The 20343-nt window shown below is 43.8% G+C and overlaps 1 protein-coding gene across 1 annotated transcript; it reads left to right on the top strand.

Moving 5' to 3' along the window:
- The first annotated feature begins 1360 nt into the window (after positions 1-1360).
- On the top strand, positions 1361-20186 carry LOC120061608 (WD repeat-containing protein on Y chromosome-like). Its single transcript, XM_039011513.1, has 22 exons — positions 1361-1446; positions 2333-2519; positions 6984-7143; positions 7301-7385; positions 8175-8290; positions 8435-8505; positions 9253-9383; positions 9913-9980; positions 10202-10350; positions 10528-10665; positions 10890-10997; positions 11129-11356; positions 11462-11532; positions 11710-11914; positions 13767-13985; positions 14184-14315; positions 14489-14704; positions 15862-16030; positions 16528-16660; positions 16913-17084; positions 17326-17421; positions 19750-20186. The coding sequence occupies exons 1-22, from the start codon at positions 1361-1363 to the stop codon at positions 19981-19983; spliced, it is 3174 nt and encodes a 1057-aa protein (XP_038867441.1). The 3' UTR covers positions 19984-20186.
- Positions 20187-20343: the final 157 nt, after the last annotated feature.

The following is a 20343-nucleotide window of genomic DNA, read 5'->3' on the forward strand; positions in this document are numbered from 1 at the left end:
TAGATTTCGTACCTCTCATCCACACCCCATCTCCTGTTGATCCAGTTCTGATAGAGAAATCCACTAGCTTGACGTCTTGTCTATATGCGGTAGAAATGAACCTGGAGACAAGGGAACCGTTCTGATGTCTCACTCCTCATGAAAGCCTCTTGACTATAGCAGTGCCATCGCTGTGCTCATTTTCAACACCGTCTGAAGATACGTTGTGGAATGATCAGAAATACAACCATGGTTCAACACTATTATCCTAATGACCCTCTTTTCTCCTCTCTTTCTCTCCCTCGCTGAAAGGATTGGATATGGAAGAGTTTCGTGAGGCAATCAAGAAGATCATGGGTGACATTGATGATGAAGATGTGGACATTATCTTTATGAAGGTGGACACCAACTGTGACGGCGGTGTGGACTGGGTGGGTGTCTGTCTGGCCAAGCTGGTAGTTTTCAGGACCGTAAAACAAAGGCTTTTTATATTTCTCAGGGTATGGGTTAATGGGTACACGGTGGGGCGTAATTGGGACTAGGAGGATGAAAAGAGTCAAATTACATCCTTCCTCAGGCTTTTTACATGTTCCGGTGGGTGTGTCCCAAAGAGTGACACTCGTCTCGCACAGTGAGCCCACTCTGCCTCAAACCCCCAGCTGCCACCCCAAACCATTATTTATGATGATCGCTCCCCTGTTACTAGACAGAGGGCCAGACCAGGGATGTCTGTGTGCTGAGACAGAGGGTGACTGTGGTGGGAATCTCTTATCTAAATGCCTGAAGACTGAATAACCCCAATATTGTTAAAACTCCACCTTTCTCCACATACTTAATGGCTGCATCCAAAATGAAGGCACAGAAATGCACACCTGCTTAGAAGAGGTGCTGGCTAATAGAGTAGAACACTTGAAAAAGAAAAGCAGAGCTGCACATTCAACGTAGCGTTTGATCTGAAGCTATTGTGTTTTTGCTATCATAAGTGTTTGTAGGCTTATGTAGCCAAATTGTATTTATGATCACATGTTATCCATTCATGACTTATGTCTATTGACATCTGTAAATCAACCAATGAAATCAAGCCACAGCTAGCTTTGATTATGGACACCGGTGTGTGCGTGTGTGTGTCCTTTCAAACTATATAAACTAGTGATCTGCAGTGTTTGTCATTATACTCTGATGAAGACAGCTTGGCTGTCGGAACATTGGTTATAAAATGATTGCGTCTGAGCTCCTAGAGTGCGATGCATCCAAAATGACACACTATTCCCTACTCTCTCTAGCGCACGTGGGGAATAGGGTGCCATTTCTTATTCGCCTTTGGACATACAGTAGCTCATGATGTGTGCCTGTCTGCCTGTAGGATGAGTATCTAAACTACATGCTGCTGGAGTACAGGGAGAAGGACTCCCTACAGAAGCAGAACCGTCCCCTCTACTTCCCCAAACCTCTAAAGATCGTCCCTGTGTAAGTGCTCTCTCACTTGGATCCTATTCATTACGGCACACCGTAGCAAAACGTTTTGCAATGGAAAACAAAAACAAGCATTTCTTATTGGAAAAGTCCAAGCAGTCCCTCTGTATTTCAGTCCATTAATTCGACCCTGGGTTAGGTGTGTTGTCATGGTACGGTGCCATGACTGGGAGACCGGAGAAGGATGGGATGCTACTGCTGTATGTGAGACGAGTGATGGCTCTCCGATAGACATGGATGGTTCCTATTATCGTTGGCTAGGACAACTACTCCCCAGTTGTATGTGTGTGGAGAGGGTGAAAGAGATGATTTGCATATAACAGCGCCTTTTGTAGTTTCACATGTAAATTATTCAAAGGGTCCAAGGATTTTTGCCATGAATCTCCCATACTTTCTAACCCCCACTCTTTACACCCACGCCCTTTGCATTCTTCTGTTCTCTCAAGTGTATGCTTTCTTTACTATTCTCTGTCTGTAGGGGTTGTGTGTGTGTGTGTCTGGTGTGGCCATGCATGCATCCCCCTGTCTGTCAATGACTCATGTCCATGGATGACACATCACTGCTACTCTCCTTACTCACGGTGTGTCTATCTGAGATCACTGGCATCCAGTCCCCGGGGGTCTATTTCTGACTGTAGGAGACATGGATATAGGCAGTCTATAAATATCACCAGAGAATGGCTAAGATAATGTCATTTAATGAAATCGTTGGAGAACAGGTCTTTAGAAATATTGCAGCTTGCCACTTTTTTTCTCATATGTATTTGACAAACAAAATACTCTGAATCCTAAATGTCCAATAATCCACACAGGTTTTGTTCTTTGACTGATGTCTTGGTGGTTTGTGAGGTCTGTGTCGTTTCTGTCTGGTTCTCTGCAGTGCCCACTGTGAGCCCATCGTTCGGCTGCAGTTCTACCCCTTCCAGACCCCCCAGGCAGAGAAGAACGGGGGGCAGGGCAGGGCCGTGCCCAAAACCCGCGCCCAGCTGGGACGCTACCTGTCTGTCAGCCGAGATGGCATCCTCAACTACTGGAGCGAGAGGTTCAAACTGACACGCACTGTCAACGTGAGTGTGTCTGTGTGTGCACGCCACTGTGTGTGTACAAGTGCATCTTTGTGTGTGCGCGCACTTAAAACACCAGAGTACTTCCCTTCAGAGGTTAGACTGAGGAGAGAGGAATTCAGTGCATTGCATGGTAGGATGAAAAAACATGAATTGAGTCGATGCTACTCTTCCATAGAGAAGGATGGATGTCCTGTCACCACCTAGTCTATTTTAAAGTTGGCCACAATGACTCATCCATGGATATAAAGTAGACACCTGCCATGGCAATAAATCAGACCGGCATAGTTCAGCTCCACGGGGACAGGTGGTGCCACACATCACCCGTCTGATTGGGCGGGCCACTGAGGACACCGAAGGCGGATTGCCTCGTCTCTCCATGGGTCTGTTAAAACCACTGCTTCTGTAAAGGCTGACCAAGATTACCAACATCTCAATATATCTAAACCCTCTGAATCTTGCATGGGATGCTATCTCTGTAATGTGATCCAGAAGACCTATGCACCAAGCAGGTGTTTTACTTAAACCTTGTTACATGGGATTAGTGGTCTATACACAGTATACACGGAGTATACAAAACATTAAGAACAGCTGCTCTTTCCATGACAGACTGACCAGATGAATCCAGGTGAAAGCTATGATCCCTTATTGATGTCACCTGTTAAATCCACTTCAGTCAGTGTAGAGGAAGGGGAGGAGACCGGTTAAAGAAGGATTGTTAAGCCTTGAGAAAATTGAGACATGGATTGTGTATGTGTGCCATTCAGAGGGTGAATGGGCAAGACTTCTATTTAAGTGCCTTTTGAACAGAGTATGGTAGTAGGTGCCAGGTTTGTGTCAACAACTGCAACGCTGCTGTTTTCTTTCACGCTCAACAGTTTCTTGTGTGTATCAAGAATTGGCCCACCACCCAAAAGACATCCAGCCAACTTGACACAACTGTGGGAGTCAACATGGGCCATCATCCCTTTTGGAGTACCACCCTCATGGAGTCTGTTTCTGACCGTTTGAGCAGACACATGCACATTTGTGGCCTGCTGGAGGTCATTTTGCAGGGCTCTGGCAGTGCTCCTCCTTGCACAAAGGCGGAGGTAGCGGTCCTGCTGCTGGGTTGTTGCCCTCCTACGGCCTCCTCCACGTCTCCTGATGTACTGGCCTGTCTCCTGGTAGTGCCTCCATGCTCTGGACACTACGCTGACAGACACAGCAAACCTTCTTGCCACAGCTCGCATTGATGTGCCATCCTGGATGAGCTGCACTACCTGAGCCACTTGTGTGGGTTGTAGACTCCGTCTCATGCTACCACTAGAGTGAAAGCACCGACAGCATTCAAAAGTGACCAAAACATCAGCCAGGAAGCATAGGAACTGAGAAGTGGTCTGTGGTCACCACCTGCAGAACCACTCCTGTATTGGGGGTGTCTTGCTAATTGCCTATAATTTCCACCTGTTGTCTATTCCATTTGCACAACAGCATGTGAAATTTATTGTCAATCAGTGTTGCTTCCTAAGTGGACAGTTTGATTTCACAGAAGTGTGATTGACTTGGAGTTACATTGTGTTGTTTAAGTGTTCCCTTTATTTTTTTGAGCAGTGTATATATGTACACTACCGTTCAAAAGTTTGGGGTCACTTAGAAATGTCCTTATTTTTGAAAGACAAGCACTTTGTTATATATATATATTATTTTCCCCCCATTTAAAATAACATCCAATTGATCAGAAATAGTGTAAACATTGTTAATGTTGTATATGACTATTGTAGCTGGAAACGGCAGATTTTTTATGGAATATCTACATAGGCGTACAGAGGCCCATTATCAGCAACCATCACTCCTGTGTTCCAATGGCATGTTGTGTTAGCTAAGTTTATCATTTTAAAAGGCTAATTAAACATTAGAAAACCCTTTTGCAATTTTGTTAGCACAGATGAAAACGGTTGTGCTGATTTATAGAAGCAATAAAACTGGCCTTTAGACTAGTTGAGTGTCTGTAGCATCCTCATTTTTGAGTTCGATTACAGGCTAAAAATGGCCAGAAACAAAGAACTTTCTTCTGAAACTTCAGTCAATTCTTGTTCTGAGAAATGAAGGCTATTCCATGTGAGAAACTGCTAAGAAACTGAAGATCTCGTACAATGCTGTGCACTACTCCCTTCACAGAACAGCGCAAACTGGCTCTAACCAGAATAGAAAGAGTGGGAGGCCCCCGGTGCACAACTGAACAAGAGGACAAGTACATAAGTGTCTAGTTTGAGAAACAGATGCATCACAAGTCCTTAACTGGCAGCTTCATTAAATAGTACCCGCAAAACACCAGTCTCAACATCAACCGTGAAGAGGAGACTCCGGGATGCTGGCCTTCGAGGCAGAGTTGCAAAGAAAAAGCCATATCTCAGACTGGCCAATAAAAATAAGTTAAGATGGGCAAAATAACACATACACTGGACAGAGGATGAATCTAAGTTTGAGGTGTTTGGATCATAAAGAAGAACATTCGTGAGACGCAGAAAAGATGAAAAGATGCTGGAGGAGTGCTTCACGCCATCTGTCAAGCATGGTGGCGGCAATGTGATGGTCTGGGGGTGCTTTGGTGGTGGTAAAGTGGGAGATTTGTACAGGGTAATAGGGATCTTGAAGAAGGAAGGCTATCACTCCATTTTGCAACGCCGTACCCTGTGGACGGTGCTTAATTGGAGCCAGTTTCCTCCATAAGTACAATGACCCAAAGCATAGCTCCAAACTATGAAAGAATTGTTTAGGGAAGAAGCATTTAGCTGGTATTCTGTCAATAATGGAGTGGCCAGCACAGTCACAGGATCTCAACCCTATTGAGCTGTTGTGGGAGCAGCTTGACCGTATGGTATGTAAGAAGTGCCCATCAAGCCAATCCAACTTGTGGGAGGTGCTTCAGGAAGCATGGGGTGAAATATTTTAAGATTACCTCAACAAATTGACAACTAGAATGCCAAAGGTCTGCAAGGCTGTAATTGCTGCAAATGGAGGATTATTTGACAAAAGCGAAGTTTGAAGGACACATATTATTTCAATAAAAAATCCATTATTATAACCATGTCAACGTCTTGACTATAATTCCTATTCATTTTGCAACTCATTTCATGTATGTTTTCATTGAAAACAAGGACATATCTAAGTGACCCCAAACTTTTGAATGGTAGTGTACAGTGGGGCAAAAAAGTATTTAGTCAGCCACCAATTGTGCAAGTTCTCCCACTTAAAAAGATGAGAGAGGCCTGTAATTTTCATCATAGGTACACTTCAACTATGACAGACAAAATGAGGGAAAAAAATCCAGAAAATCACATTGTAGGATTTTTAATGAATTTATTTGCAAATTATGGTGGAAAATAAGTATTTTGTCAATAACAAAAGTTTCTCAATACTTTGTTATATACCCTTTGTTGGCAATGACAGAGGTCAAATGTTTTCTGTAAGTCATCACAAGCTTTTCACACACTGTTGCTGGTATTTTGGCCCATTCCTCCATGCAGATCTCCTCTAGAGCAGTGATGTTTTGGGGCTGTTGCTGGGTAACACGGACTTTCAACTCCCTCCAAAGATTTTCTATGGGGTTGAGATCTGGAGACTGGCTAGGCCACTCCAGGACCTTGAAATGCTTCTTACGAAGCCACTCCTTCGTTGCCCGGGCGGTGTGTTTGGGATCATTGTCATGCTGAAAGACCCAGCCACGTTTCATCTTCAATGCCCTTGCTGATGTTAGGCTTTGTTACTTTGGTCCCAGCTCTCTGCAGGTCATTCACTAGGTCCCCCCGTGTGGTTCTGGGATTTTTGCTCACCGTTCTTGTGATCATTTTGACCCCACGGGGTGAGATCTTGCATGGAGCCCCAGATCGAGGGAGATTATCAGTGGTCTTGTATGTCTTCCATTTCCTAATAATTGCTCCCACAGTTAATTTCTTCAAACCAAGCTGCTTACCTATTGCAGATTCAGTCTTCCCAGCCTGGTGCAGGTCTACAATTTTGTTTCTGGTGTCCTTTGACGGCTCTTTGGTCTTGGCCATAGTGGAGTTTGGAGTGTGACTGTTTGAGGTTGTGGACAGGTGTCTTTTATACTGATAACAAGTTCAAACAGGTGTCATTAATACAGGTAACGAGTGGAGGACAGAGGAGCCTCTTAAATAAGAAGTTACAGGTCTGTGAGAGCCAGAAATCTTGCTTGTTTGTAGGTGACCAAATACTTATTTTCCACCATAATTTGCAAATAAATTCATTAAAAATCCTACAATGTGATTTTCTGGATTTTTTTCCCTCATTTTGTCTGTCATAGTTGAAGTGTACCTATGATGAAAATTACAGGCCTCTCTCATCTTTTTAAGTGGGAGAACTTGCACAATTGGTGGCTGACTAAATACTTTTTTGCCCCACTGTATGTGTGGTTCTAGTGGTCTACTGACTTTTGACCTTCCTCCTCTGTCTGTCCTCTATCAGTTGGACCAGCTGAAACGAGCCCCCCCCTCCACCTCCATCCAACAGATCTGGGTAACCGACATGATCTGCTTGAGCAACCTTAACCTCCTGGCCATCGCCTCCACCGGACGAGACGTTGGTGTGTATGCATGTGTGGAGCCTGCAGCAAGTGCATGTGAGGGTGTGTCTGTAAGAATTGTAATTAACCCTGAACAAAACCATGAACCAAATCAGACCAGATTCGGCAGTAGCAATTTAACATCCCTTGCTTTCACTTTGTATAGCTTTAGACATTATTTGATGTGTTTCTCTGTGTATTATGCCTGTCTGTGTGTTAGAGTTTTATGACATCAGCGCCAGCAAGTGTGACATTGTATTCTCTCTGACTGGACTGGAGGGCTACGCGGTTGTCATGGATTACTGGTAGGGCATTGGCAAGTGCATTGGATTTCCTGGCACCAGCTAGTCTAGTAACTTATATTACTGATAGGACAATGGCTATGTTTTTAGATTACAGATAGGCAGTGGTGGAAAGTACCTAATTGTCATACTTGAGTAAAAGTAAAGATACCTTAATAAAAAATTACTCAAGTGAAAGTCACCCAGTAAAATACTACTTGAGTAAAAGTCCTAAAAGTATTTTGGTTTTAAATATACTTAAGTATCAAAAGTGAATAATTGCTAAAATGTACTTAAGTGTCAAAAGTAAGTGTAAATAATTTCAGATTCCTTATATTAAGCAAACCAGATGGCACAATGTTCTTGTTTTTAAATTTACTGATAGCCAGGGGCACACTCCAACACTCAGACACAATTTAAAATGAAGCATTTGTGTTTAGGGATTCTGCCAGATAAAAGACGGTAGGGATGACCATGGATATTCTCTTGATGTGTATGATTTGGACCATTTTCCTGTCCTGCTAAGCATTTCTAAATGTACTGTTGGGTGTCAAGGAAAATGTATGGAGTAAAAAGTACAGATACCCCAAAAAACAACTTAAGTAGTGCTTGTAAGTATTTTTACATAAGTACTTTACACCACTGCTGATAGGGCATTGGCTAGGACTTTCAATTACTGGTATGACATTGGCTATAGGGCATCACACATTTAGATAAAACATCAGGTCAGTCGACGGGAGGATCTGTTAACGATACATTTTGTTGTGTATGGCTAATTTCCCACACTGTCTGTCTGTCTATATGTCTGTCCAGGTCAGATGGAACCAAAGCAGTGTTTTCGATAGGGGACATTGAGGGTTATGTGTCTGTCTTCATCTCCAGTGATGTGCTCCAGTATGGACTGTTCAACAGCGGGGCCTTTAAGTCTGGTACTAACCCTCCCTGTCCTGATCCAACACTCCCTTCACTGTACATTATCAAACCCTTCACTGTACATTATCAAACCCTTTCTCTTCACCTTATGATGGTTCTCAGCTAGTTGGGTGGATGGTTACCCTCTCTCTCTGTCTCAGGGGGGAATTGCCGCATCCCTGTCCCAGCTCTGTTGAAGAACACCTCCAAGTATTTCCTGTGTTTCAAAGTGGTACGTTACTCTACAAAGGCAATTATTCTGGTCAGTCTAAGAGCAGGAATCTGTGCATGGTTTTGTTATAGCCCAGCAGTAACACTTGATTCAAATATTTAACTAATTAAGGTCTTCACTTTACTTACAATTATGCTGAATTAGGGTCTGTTACTGTAGGCTTTTGAATGAATGTCTACCCACCAGTAGATCTTTAGGACTGGAATGAAGATTTGGGTGGACGGTAACCCTCTCTCCTGCTCCAGAGTTTTGCAGAGATGTAAAGGATTTGATGAAAATAACGTTAATGATAAGGTCTCTATTTTTTATAATAGTCAACACAGTTTTACGTCTGTTGGAGAGGAAGGAAAAAGAAAGGGATGACAACAGCATTGTGAGAGATGGAGAAGGGGATGGGGTTATGGAGAGAGTGTCTCTACCTCTGTGATGGATCAGTCTGTCACAAAGGGACTGTCCCATTACCCATCTGTGACCCTGGGGACATATCACTTGACTAATACATACTAATCAGGTCGAAGATGATAGTCTGCTTGTCAGGGGGGAGCCTGGGCTGGAAGATGGACTGATTGACTTCAGTAGACCTCATACTTCCATTAGACCACATGTGCCTTCATTTCCCTCTCAGCAGCCTTTATTACACTACTCTATTGCCTATTTATTACTTTGGTCTCTTATTTTATCAGTATCCCACCTTTTTCACGTCATTACTGTATCTCTTCTTTTCATGCCTCTGTGCCACCCCCCCAGGCCCTGCACAATAACTGGTGCCATCAGATCCGCTTTCTACCGGAGTTAAACGCTGTCGCCACCTGCTGTGCATCTGACCAAACTTCCATGGTTCTCACCACTGTGCCCCACTCTCAGAAGGCTAAAATCCAGTACGTTCACCATGCCCTTGCACACAGTGCATGTTCCTACATAGTGGTCCAGGAACTCTCTCTTCTACCTTATTCCACTCACACATATCTGTATCTCTGTCGACCTTACAGAGGAACAGGGCCCATATTCACAAAGCGTTTTTGAGTGCTGATCTAGGATCAGCTGCCCTTTAAAAGTCCTACTTTTAAGACACTGAACATTTTTAAGAGCCCTGATTGTTACAGTAGCATTTTGCTCATTTTCACAAAAGTACTAAATGTTTAGGAATACAATTTGTTTCTAGAAATACTAAATGTTTAGGGATACAATTTGTTTCCAAAAGTACAAAATATTTAGGAATACAATTTGTTTCCAAAAGTACTAAATGTTTTAGGAATACAATTTGTTTCCAAAAGTACTAAATGTTTAGGAATACAATTTGTTTCCAAAAGTACTAAATGTTTAGGAATACAATTTGTTTCCAAAAGTACTAAATGTTTAGGAATACAATTTGTTTCCAAAAGTGACTGTGTGCTTTCTCCATCATAGCAACTCATTCTTTCAGCTGAGGAAGGGAATCCTCTGCTTTGACTACTCTCCCGAGTTTAACATTCTGGGTAAGAGATTGATTAGGATGAATCCTCCTTCACTAAAGTCTAATAATAAGGCAATTAGTAATTTGCGTTATTTTCGTGCAAAAATATCAGCAGTCTTTTTTTCACCACCTGCATTTTTGTTTCTTACATTTTTTTTTACTGTCAAATCTTTACTTTGTGTAGATAAATGAATTACAAAGTTAAAAGAAGGGTTGTGTTTTGAATGTGAATCCCTGTCATAGTGACTGGAGGCTTTGACCGCATTGTGAGGATATGGAACCCCTACGTGAACAACTGTGCCACCTCTCAGATGAAGGGCCACTCCACAGCCATCACACACATCGTGGTCAACAGCAGCGACAACAAGATCATCAGCATCTCCAAGGACAAGGTCTGTCTGGGGACAAACCTGATCTACGGTCTCTGGTTCCTCGGTGATCAGGATTACTTGAAATCATGTTATGAGAAATGTGATGAGCAAGAATTGCCATGAATGTAAGAGAAGCACTGCTTGATTTCACGCACATGATCACACTGTTTTCTTTCCTATTCTCTGTCTGTGTCTCAGAATGTGCGTGTGTGGGACCTGCAGGACTGTGCCTGTCTCCAGAACATCCACTCCAGGAATGTGACCATGAGTCGCTTCCCTATCTCAAGTGTCCACTACAACAGAGACACCAACACCCTGGTGCTGGCCACCTTTCTGGTAGGCTCCCCACCTTGTTCATTCACATACTGTAGGACACATAAAAGGGGACTGATTGAAGTAATCAAAGCCCTAGGAAGATTAGCGCTGGCTAAGTGGTCCGCTAATGGGCATCGAGGAAGCCATGCAAATGCGATTTATCGTCTCACACAAATATGTTACAGCTACTCTAGCATCAACAGCTATGCTTTTTTTTGCCTATTATAACGGCAATCTTTGTGCAGATAGGGGTTCTACATGGAGTGGTGGATGATGTGGATACTGTTCACAAGCTGCAGACATCACATGAGCAGCCCCTGTGTACAGCTCTCTATAACACCAACTTCAAACAGGTAAGTTGTTGGGTATACTCTAAAACACCAGGTGGCTGGATGAATGAACAAATAACTAATTCATTAAGAGATGAAAGAACAATGTTCTGTCCCATTTGAACCCCAATGTGCCTGCCTTCTCTCTGTTCCAGGTAGTGAGTGGCTGTCATAACGGCGTGGTGAGTGTGTGGGAAATCCTGACTGGGGAGAAGGTCATGCAATTCCAGACATCCCCGGAGAAGGCGGTGGAGGTGACGGCCATGACGTTTGACGGGCCCAAGCGCCGCCTCATCACGGGGTCCAAGGATGGTAGCCTGCGCCTGTGGAACTTCAACAACGGAGCGCTGCTAGCTACACTCCCCATACTGAATGATAACGAGGTAGAAGTTACGCCTAACTACAGATCAGGGATCAGTAGCTAGCCTACCTTCGTTCAGCCTTATCCAATAGGGGGATAAGAAAATCTGACCCTGCTCTTTTTCCAGGTGACGGGGGTCATTTACATCAACCAAAGGATATATGTGTCCGGCTGGAGCAAAAGGGTCATGTGGTACTTGTGAGTACACCTCCCATCGACACCATGTGTCATTAAAGTCTGCAGGGTTAAATGTATACTGAGCAATGTGATGACATCATACACTGTGGAACAACTTCATGCTGGATGATGTTGTATTGCTGAGTGTACCTTTTTAAGGCTCCTCTGATGGAGTGTGGTTGTTGCTGTGGCTGCCAGGGATGTGAAGGAGGATATGGAGATGGAGTACCGTATCTGGAACCAGTACCATGCCGAGGATATCTACTCCATGCATGCCCACGGCAACAAGATGCTTGTGACCGCCTCCTACAGTGGTGACATCATCGTATGGAACATCGACTCGGGGCGAGCCTTCTGCCGCTTCAACGCCTGCGAGAGTTCGCGACCACTGCTGCCCAATCGGGTGAGGGGATAGTGATCATACTTACTTTTTGACCAATCCCCTAGAACAGGGGGTTTCAAACTGGGGTCCATGGCCCCCTAGGGTGCGCGGCGGTACTGCAGGGGGTCAGCGCAATTTTTTTTATTTATTTTTTTATTTTAAATTTTATCCCCTTTTCTCCCCAATTTTCGTGGTATCCAATCGCTAGTAATTACTATCTTGTCTCATCGCTACAACTCCCGTACGGGCTCGGGAGAGACGAAGGTCGAAAGCCATGCGTCCTCCGAAGCACAACCCAACCAAGCCGCACTGCTTCTTTAACACAGCGCGCCTCCAACCCGGAAGCCAGCCGCACCAATGTGTCGGAGGAAACACCGTGCACCTGGCCCCCTTGGTTAGCACGCACTGCGCCCGGCCCGCCACAGGAGTCGCTGGAGCGCGATGAGACAAGGATATCCCTACCGGCCAAACCCACCCTAACCCGGACGACGCTAGCCCAATTGTGCGTCGCCCCACGGACCTCCCGGTCGCGGCCGGCTGCGACAGAGCCTGGGCGCGAACCCAGAGACTCTGGTGGCGCAGTTAGCACTGCGATGCAGTGCCCTAGACCACTGCGCCACCCGGGAGGCCCGTCAGCGTAATTTTTAAAATATTTTTTTTATTATTTGGAGAAAAAGCATTATTTTATGAATATTGCTAGCTACAACAGAATGCCATTTTTATGTCTGCATCCAGTATGAAGGAAGTTCAATTAGCACAATTAATTAGAATCTACAGAAACAGTTAACATGCCAAAATCTCGAATTATCCGTCTAATATGGAGGAAATTGGTCACTAATTACATTTTTTTTTTCTGCATAGAACATTCTTAGGTGGCCAGTTTAAATGGTAATTTTCAGTGTTAACTTAAACGACCAAACCAGATAGAAAGCATCCAGAAAAGATATTGAACTATATATATTATTTTATAATACCATTTTTGAGAACTAACAATGCATACTATTGTAGGACTTTAAAACTGCAAAATTGTCTCTCAGCTCTATGCCAAACTGTGTAGAATTGCTGGATGTTAGCTTCAAAACTGCTAAATATTTTCTCAGCTGCCAAGATACCTTTCTAGCTAATAGGTTATGTTAGAGTTTACACTTCCTCTTCCAATTAAGTGTGTGGAGGTCAAAATAATGAAACTCTATTCATTTTAAAATGTTGATTACTTCTACTTGCCATTATCATTCACCTGATAATCAATCAAATGTATTTATAAAGCCCTTTTTACATCAGCTGAAGTCAAAGTGCTGTACAGAAACCCAGCCTAAAACCCAAACAGCAAGCAATGCAGATGTAGAAGCATGGTGGCTAGAAAAAACTCCCTAGAAAGGCAGAAACCTAGAGAAGAACCAGGCTCTGAGGGGTGGCCAGTCCTCTTCTGGCTGTGCCGGGTTGAGATTTATAACCGTACATGGACAAGATGTTCAAACATTCATAGATGACCAGCCGGGTATTATAATAATCATCATAATAATAATAATAATAATAATCATCATCACAGTGGTTGCAACAGGTCAGCACCTCAGGAGTAAATGTCAGTTGGCTTTTTATAGCCGAGCATTCAGTGTGAGAGACAGCAGGTGCGGTAGAGAGAGAGAGTCGAAAACAGCAGGTCAGGGACAAGGTAGCACGTCCGGTGAACAGGTCAGGGTTCCATAGCCGCAGGCTACAAGACGCAAGTTTATTTATATTTTGCTAACATATGATGAGGGTCCCTGGGTTGCCAGTTTGCCTGGGCAGGGGGTCCCTGGGCAAGTAAAGTTTGAAAACCCCTATGCTAGAAGGCTAAATGATCATGTTTTTGTTGCCCAATCCTGCCTTCCAGGTGATTGACAGGTCAGCTTTTGACAGATTTGAGGCGTCAGAGTCTAAGGGCTCGTTTGATGAGAGCGAATGGACAGATTCATCAGAGTACAGAGGGGAGGCCACAGTCTCCCATTCCAGCCAGGGGGTCTCAGTGGGGCCCGGTGCACCCCCACCTCATCCCCCCTCTCCTCAGGAGGACAAGGACAGCTCTTGCAGCAGCCCCCCTGAGATGATCCAGGTGAGACATTCTGACCCATAACTGCTGACCAGGGTTAAGATCCATTCATGAAGTGAATTGAAAAAATAAATCGCTATGTGTTTTCAATGAGAATGTATTATTTGCCTGAATTGAAAACTGAATTGACCTCAACCCTGCTTCTAACCCTCCCTTTGGCTTCTCTCTTAGTTGATATTTGACCTTGTTTGACCCCACCAGGAGGAGTCAGGCGCTGAGAAAGAAAATGAGAGAACTCATCAGAAGAAGTCGCCAAAGCAGCGGCACAAGAGCGGCAAACCTCAGCCGATCAGTGCAAAAGAGTTAGAGAAACCCAGACTGGCTGTGGAGAAGGTATGGGCTAATGGACCAGTCAGTGAGAGTCTGTGGACGCAGCATTGGACACCCTCAGACACTGAGCAATATTCCCACGACATCAGAGCAGATCAGGTCACAATGATGTAACAAGTACCAACAAAGTGGTTGAACACACACAAATCCCCTCCTTCACTTCCTCGCTCCCTCAGGCTCTTTTCCTGGGAACCAGGGAGCGGAGCCCTGACACAGCCATCCTGCTGACCAGTGCAGCTGACGGCTATGTGTACGCCTGGTCCATCCACCACCTGGGGGGGCTGCTGGGAAAGTTCCGGGCGGTCCACTCCGAGGGCACGGCCATCACCACCATGTCTACTGATCTGCAAGACCAGATGCTGCTAACTGGGGACAGCACCGGCTACATCATGGTTGGTCGGAAGAATCGTAGAGGATTAGTAGCGCAGACGTTCCCATATCAGAATATTACGATATATGAGAATATGGTTGTTTAGCTGCTAGCAGACGCTTATCTGAAGCAACTTGCAGTTAACACTTTCTATCCCCCTCCCCAGCTGTGGGACATAGAGAGGTACTGCTTCTGTATGCAAGGGGAGCGGGAGGGGATGGCCCCTCTGGAAAAGGCCGTTCATCTGCCCAGCCTCATCCCCAGGTACTGTAAGGTGACTGGGCCTCGCAGGATGAAGGTGGAGAAGAGAACCGAGGTGCAGCATAGAGAGAGAACATACTAGAGTAACACGTCATAAACCTTTCTAGCATTCTAATTTGGTGGGTGAGAGTAGGATGAGATAGATGGTTACAAAATCAGTCATGTTCTGTATGGCACACTGTAGTGAAATGTTTTGCAACAGAAGACCGATATCAGTGTTACGCAAGTTTCTGTAGCACATCCTCCATTTTAAAACGTTTTCTCTGCTTCGTGCCTACCGCACACAACCCTGTTCAGACAAATTTTACATGTTGATTTCAGTGGCTTTCTGGGAAATAAATATTGAAAATGCATAGCAACAAATCCATTGTTGCTTTTTCACTGACTAATTATTATACACTGAGTGTACAAAACATTAAGAACACCTTCCTAATATTGAGTTGCACCCTCTTTTGCCCTCTACAAGGTGTCAAAAGTGTTCCACAGGGTTGCTGGCCCATGTTTACTCCAATGCTTCCCATAGTTGTGTCAAGTTGGCTGAATGTCCTTTGGGTGGTGGACCATTCTTGATACACATGGGAAACTGTTGAGCATGAAAAACCCAGCAACGTTGCAGTTCTTGACACAAACCAGTGCACAATATTAAATATTTTGTCTTGCTCATTCACCCTCTGAATGGCACACATACACAATCCAATATTTCAATTGTCTCAAGGTTTAAAAATCCTTCTTTAACCGGTCTCCTCTCCTTCTACACTGTCATGGAAAGAGCATTTGTTCATAATATTTTATACACTCAGTGTACATGGATATATTATTTTCACCACATTATCCATTTCATTCCAATCAAAGAGGATTGTAGAGTTTATAACCCTGTCTCATTTATTCATTAATTCTTCACGGTTTCCACTTGTCCAGGTGGTGGATGGCTGGAGCGTCTCCCTCACCCCTCCGCCCCTCCTCAGCTCCTGGCGGGGTCACCTGAAGGGCATCGTTAGTCTGGAGTACGTGGAACGTTTCCGCCTCATTGTCACCGCCAGCCTGGATTGTAACGTGCGACTGTGGACCATCGCTGGCAGCTACATAGGTGTGGTGCTCTCATATGGGCCTGTTGCGGTCTCATTTTTACGTTTGACCAGATGCTCTTATCCAGAGCGACTTCAGGAGTAATTAGGGTTAAGTGCCTTGCTCAAGGGCACATCAAAAGTTTTCACTTAGTCGGCTCTGGGATTCGACTCGGCAACCTTTCGGTTACTGGCCCAACGCTCTTAACCACTAGTGTACCTGCTGCCCTGTGTGCTCTTGTTTCAAAAGCACCTAGATGAAAATTGTATCATTTCAAATCAAGTTTTATTTGACACATGCTCCGTAACAGTGAAATGCTTTTAGGACAGTGGGGGTCTTGCTATCAGTCTTTTTTTTTTAAATTTTATTTTTTTATTTTTTATTGAATCACATCTGTACAGTCAAATATAATCACAATACAATGTTTGAGCTATCAGTCATAATAGAGGATGGATGCGCATGTCTGGTTTGAGGCTAGGGTAGAGGTAATGTCAAGCTAACTAGAAGTGTTTCCTTCAGGCACATTTGGCCAGGCCCAGTGGTGTGTGGGAGACCACCATGCCTTCCCCTGGGAACTGCCAGTGGACCTGAGGAGGGTTGGCTCCTGCCAGACCCTCAAAGTGCTCAACCAGGGAACACAACCCCACTGGAAGTAAGTCTCAAACCCGAAAGGGCAAAGTGCAACCTGGGAGTTTTTGGTCTCACTGTGACTCCTCTATTGTGAGTGCATTGCTGAGCCATTGGTTTTTGACTTAAACATGTCCTACTATACAGTAAGCCTACATGCTTTTTAAATTTATTGTATTGTGTGTTGTGGCTCTATGGTTTTACATTTCTAATGCTGCACACATTGCCCACCTGTGACGATAAAGATTTACTGAACTGAGCCCAAAAAACTAAACAGCTGTGCCAAGCGTATCCTGGAGACACTGACCCAGCAGAAGCTCCGGCATACAGCCATGGCAAGCACTGCCTCTGACCTGCAGGAACTGGTGCCAGCCGACCCACGAATCGCCCAGTACAGCAACGACCAGATCGAGGAGACCTGGCAGCACTGGCAAGAGAAGGGCAAACAGGTGAGAGGCAGGAGGATGACAACGGGGTACTGGATAGTGGGGATACATAGGTGCTCCATATATATGGCCAGCTATATCACATTGAATTGTTAGTTCCACAATCTTACTTTCAAATCTTTGTGGTTATATTGTTCAAATTAATCAAGTTTAATTTGAATGTTATATAGCACTGTAAAGTGTGGTTGGGTTTAGGTGTGAGAGAGCATTACTTACTAATCTATATGTTGTATTTCCCCTGCAGACGAGTGCCATCCTGGGGCTTGCCTACAAGCAGAAAGTGAGGCACCGGCCCTCCTGTCCCCTGGACCTCCAGGTGTCCTTTAGCAGCCGAGAGCAGGTGGGTGCTTCCCATTTTTACCATGACCATCTCCTTGTTCCTCCGCATGAGACTATTAGGGTTGGGGTAAATTCCACAAATTCAATTCTTATTCAATTACCTCCCAGCTGTCACTTAACGTTCTGAGAACCGTATGTATCTTAGAGCTTGGTGAGCGTGTGGTTATCCTATGGTTATTTTGCATACAACCTTCCCACAGCATTCTGGGAATATTGCAGGATACCCAGCTAGCACATAACGTTCTGAGAACCATATGTTTCATAGGTGGGAATTTTGGTACTTCAAAACAAATATAATTTTATTTGTTACGTCGAATACAACAGGTGTAGACTTTACTGTGAAATGCTTACTTACGTGCCCTTTCCCAACAATGCAGAGTTAAAAAATAGTAACACAATAAAATAACGAGACTATATTCAAGGAGTACCGGTACCGAGTCAATATGCAGGGGTAAGAGGTAGATGTAATACAGTAAATGCAATGTTATCAACACATGGAAACCATGTATTTGATAGCATTCTGCTCCAGCCATTACCATGAGCCTGTCCTCCCCAATTAAGATGCCACCAACCTCTTGTGACATGTAGGTAGGGGTAGGCAATCAGGTTTGATAATAAACAGAGTAACAGCAGCATATGTGAAAGTGTGTGCGTGCATGTGGCGTCAATATGTGTGCGTGGGTGGGTGTGTGTTGGAGTGTCAGTGTAGTATGTGGGTAGAGTCCAGTGAGTCTGCATAGAGCCGGTGCAAGAGAGTCAGTGCAAATAAAAAGGGGGTCAATGCAAATATTCCGGGAAGCCATTTGATTAACTGTTGAGCAGCCTTATGGCTTGGGGGTAGAAGCTATTCAGGAGCCTTTTGGTCCCAGACTTGGTGCTCCAGTACCGCTTGCTTCAGCATAACGTTTCCTTGTGGTTCTATTTTAAAGTAATGTTCTCATTGTTCTGAGAACATTTAAGAAACAAAGTTTTTCTGTGGGAATTTCAGTACTTCAGCAGGTTTCCTCGTGGTTCTATTTAAAGTCATGTTGTCAGAACATTAAGAACTTTCCATAAAAAGAACATTCTAAGAATGCGATTTAAAAACATGCATTCCATTCTCAGCATCAACAAAACACTCTATCCTCCATCTTAAGTGTGTTTGCTGCGCCCACTAATTTGCCATGCCTCATCTTAGAGTGCTTATTTCCTTTTGAAATGGGGTCTGTTTTGAGTAGATTAAAATGAACAGCTTTGTATGAATTTTAAAAACACCATCCTGGTGGCACAGTGGACTAATTCCAGGTATATAGAAGAGATCATAGGTTTGAATCTCACTGACACGTGCAACAATAAAAAATAAATGTGTTTGCATGATTAATGCATAAGCAAATTAATTTGTGTGTCCTATCTGTGCTTGGAGTTAAACAGTTAACCCAAACAAAGTTAGCAGTGTTATTAAGTCTTATTGAAACATTCAGTGAAAGTTAAGTTATTCAAAAACCTTCAAATAACTTATAATTTCTGTTTTCAGAACGTTAAAACATTCTGGGAACCATAGTAAAATGTTCTGACTTCCCTGCAACCTACAAATGAATGTTCCCAGAACAGGCAAAACATCCATTCTCAGAACGTTTAAAAAAACGTTCAGTTTCACTGGTTATGAAACGTATGGCTTCGCTCCCTGAAACAATGGGAATCCAAAAACGTGCGTTCCCACAACTTTCAAGAAACCAAATGTGGTAGCTGGGCTCTCCCTGGAAATTCCATTTAATTAACTTAAAATTCTAGGTCAGTCTTTAAATTCAGAGATAATTAATTTCCTCTCAATTCCAATGTTGGGTCAATTCAAATAATTAAATTCCCAATTCAATATCCCCGACAATTCCACAAATCCTAATTAAATTCCCTCAGGCTTTCAGGCTGATCATGTCACTGTTCAGAATGCCTAGCTGGAAATATATAAAAACATGTTGAAATGATTTAACACCTGCAGTGAATTTTTTTATACTAAGGTCATTAATTCCAATTACTGGGAAATGTACAAATATTCAATTCCAAAGGTTAAATGTTTTTCCCAATTCAAGCAGTCTAATTTAAATTCCATAACTTGATGATTGTTAATTTGAATTGAATTCAATGTGAATTCTCCACTTCATTAGTGAATTCAACAATTGAATTTCTAATTAAACTGGAATTGACCCCAACCCTGGAGGATTTACCTCATAATGTAACATTATATACAGCAAGACTCAATGCTTGTCATAGATGTAAAGCCTCACAGGAGACACAAATACTAATTCTGTGTGTATTCAGCTCCTACTCTAACATTCTTCATTGTCCATTGCAGCTACGGGTGTACAAGTCGATGCCCTGCACATCCCTGCTGCCCATCATCCAGCCTCCGGTACCTGAGTTACTGAAGGAGCAGCAGCAGAAGACCCAGGACGGGGCTGACATGCTGGGCAAGCAGAAGAGGAACAACAAGCGTGGCGCTCATGTACGCTTCAGCTCGGCCAAAGGGGCGCGCAGGAAGTCTATTGCTCCCAAACAGCAGATCAGGGGAGGCAGCAGCATCGCCTAGGGAACTGAGTAGCTGTGATTGTGGCAGTGTCCATTGGTTTTACCTGTTATTTCTCCCTGTTTCTGAATTAACTGTTTCAATACACACTTTGTGTAATTACTGTCATGTTATTAAATTGTTTTAATTGGCACCAGTTTCACTGTCTACCACACAGTGGTGACAACCTTCGAGTGGACTTAGGGCTATCAGTTATCTCCAGTTGCATCCTCTTTATGACCTCATTAACACAAAACACTGACCCCTGGAGATGCATGCTCACACACTCTGCATTGTTGGGGCCAATAAGTAAGCATTTCACTTTAACTCCACCTGTTGTTTACAAAGCATGTGACAAATACAATTTGATTTGCACACATACCC

The sequence above is a fragment of the Salvelinus namaycush genome, chromosome 16 (genome assembly GCF_016432855.1).
Source record: "Salvelinus namaycush isolate Seneca chromosome 16, SaNama_1.0, whole genome shotgun sequence".
NCBI lineage: Eukaryota > Metazoa > Chordata > Actinopteri > Salmoniformes > Salmonidae > Salvelinus > Salvelinus namaycush.

Bases quoted from the DNA above. Each gene is read 5' to 3' on its own strand.
- LOC120061608 (XM_039011513.1), top strand. From the start codon at position 1,361: ATGCTGCTGGAGTACAGGGAGAAGGACTCCCTACAGAAGCAGAACCGT. The intron at 8,506-9,252 runs GTACGTTACTCT...CCACCCCCCCAG, and splicing joins ATTTCCTGTGTTTCAAAGTG to GCCCTGCACAATAACTGGTG. The intron at 10,998-11,128 runs GTAAGTTGTTGG...TCTCTGTTCCAG, and splicing joins ATAACACCAACTTCAAACAG to GTAGTGAGTGGCTGTCATAA.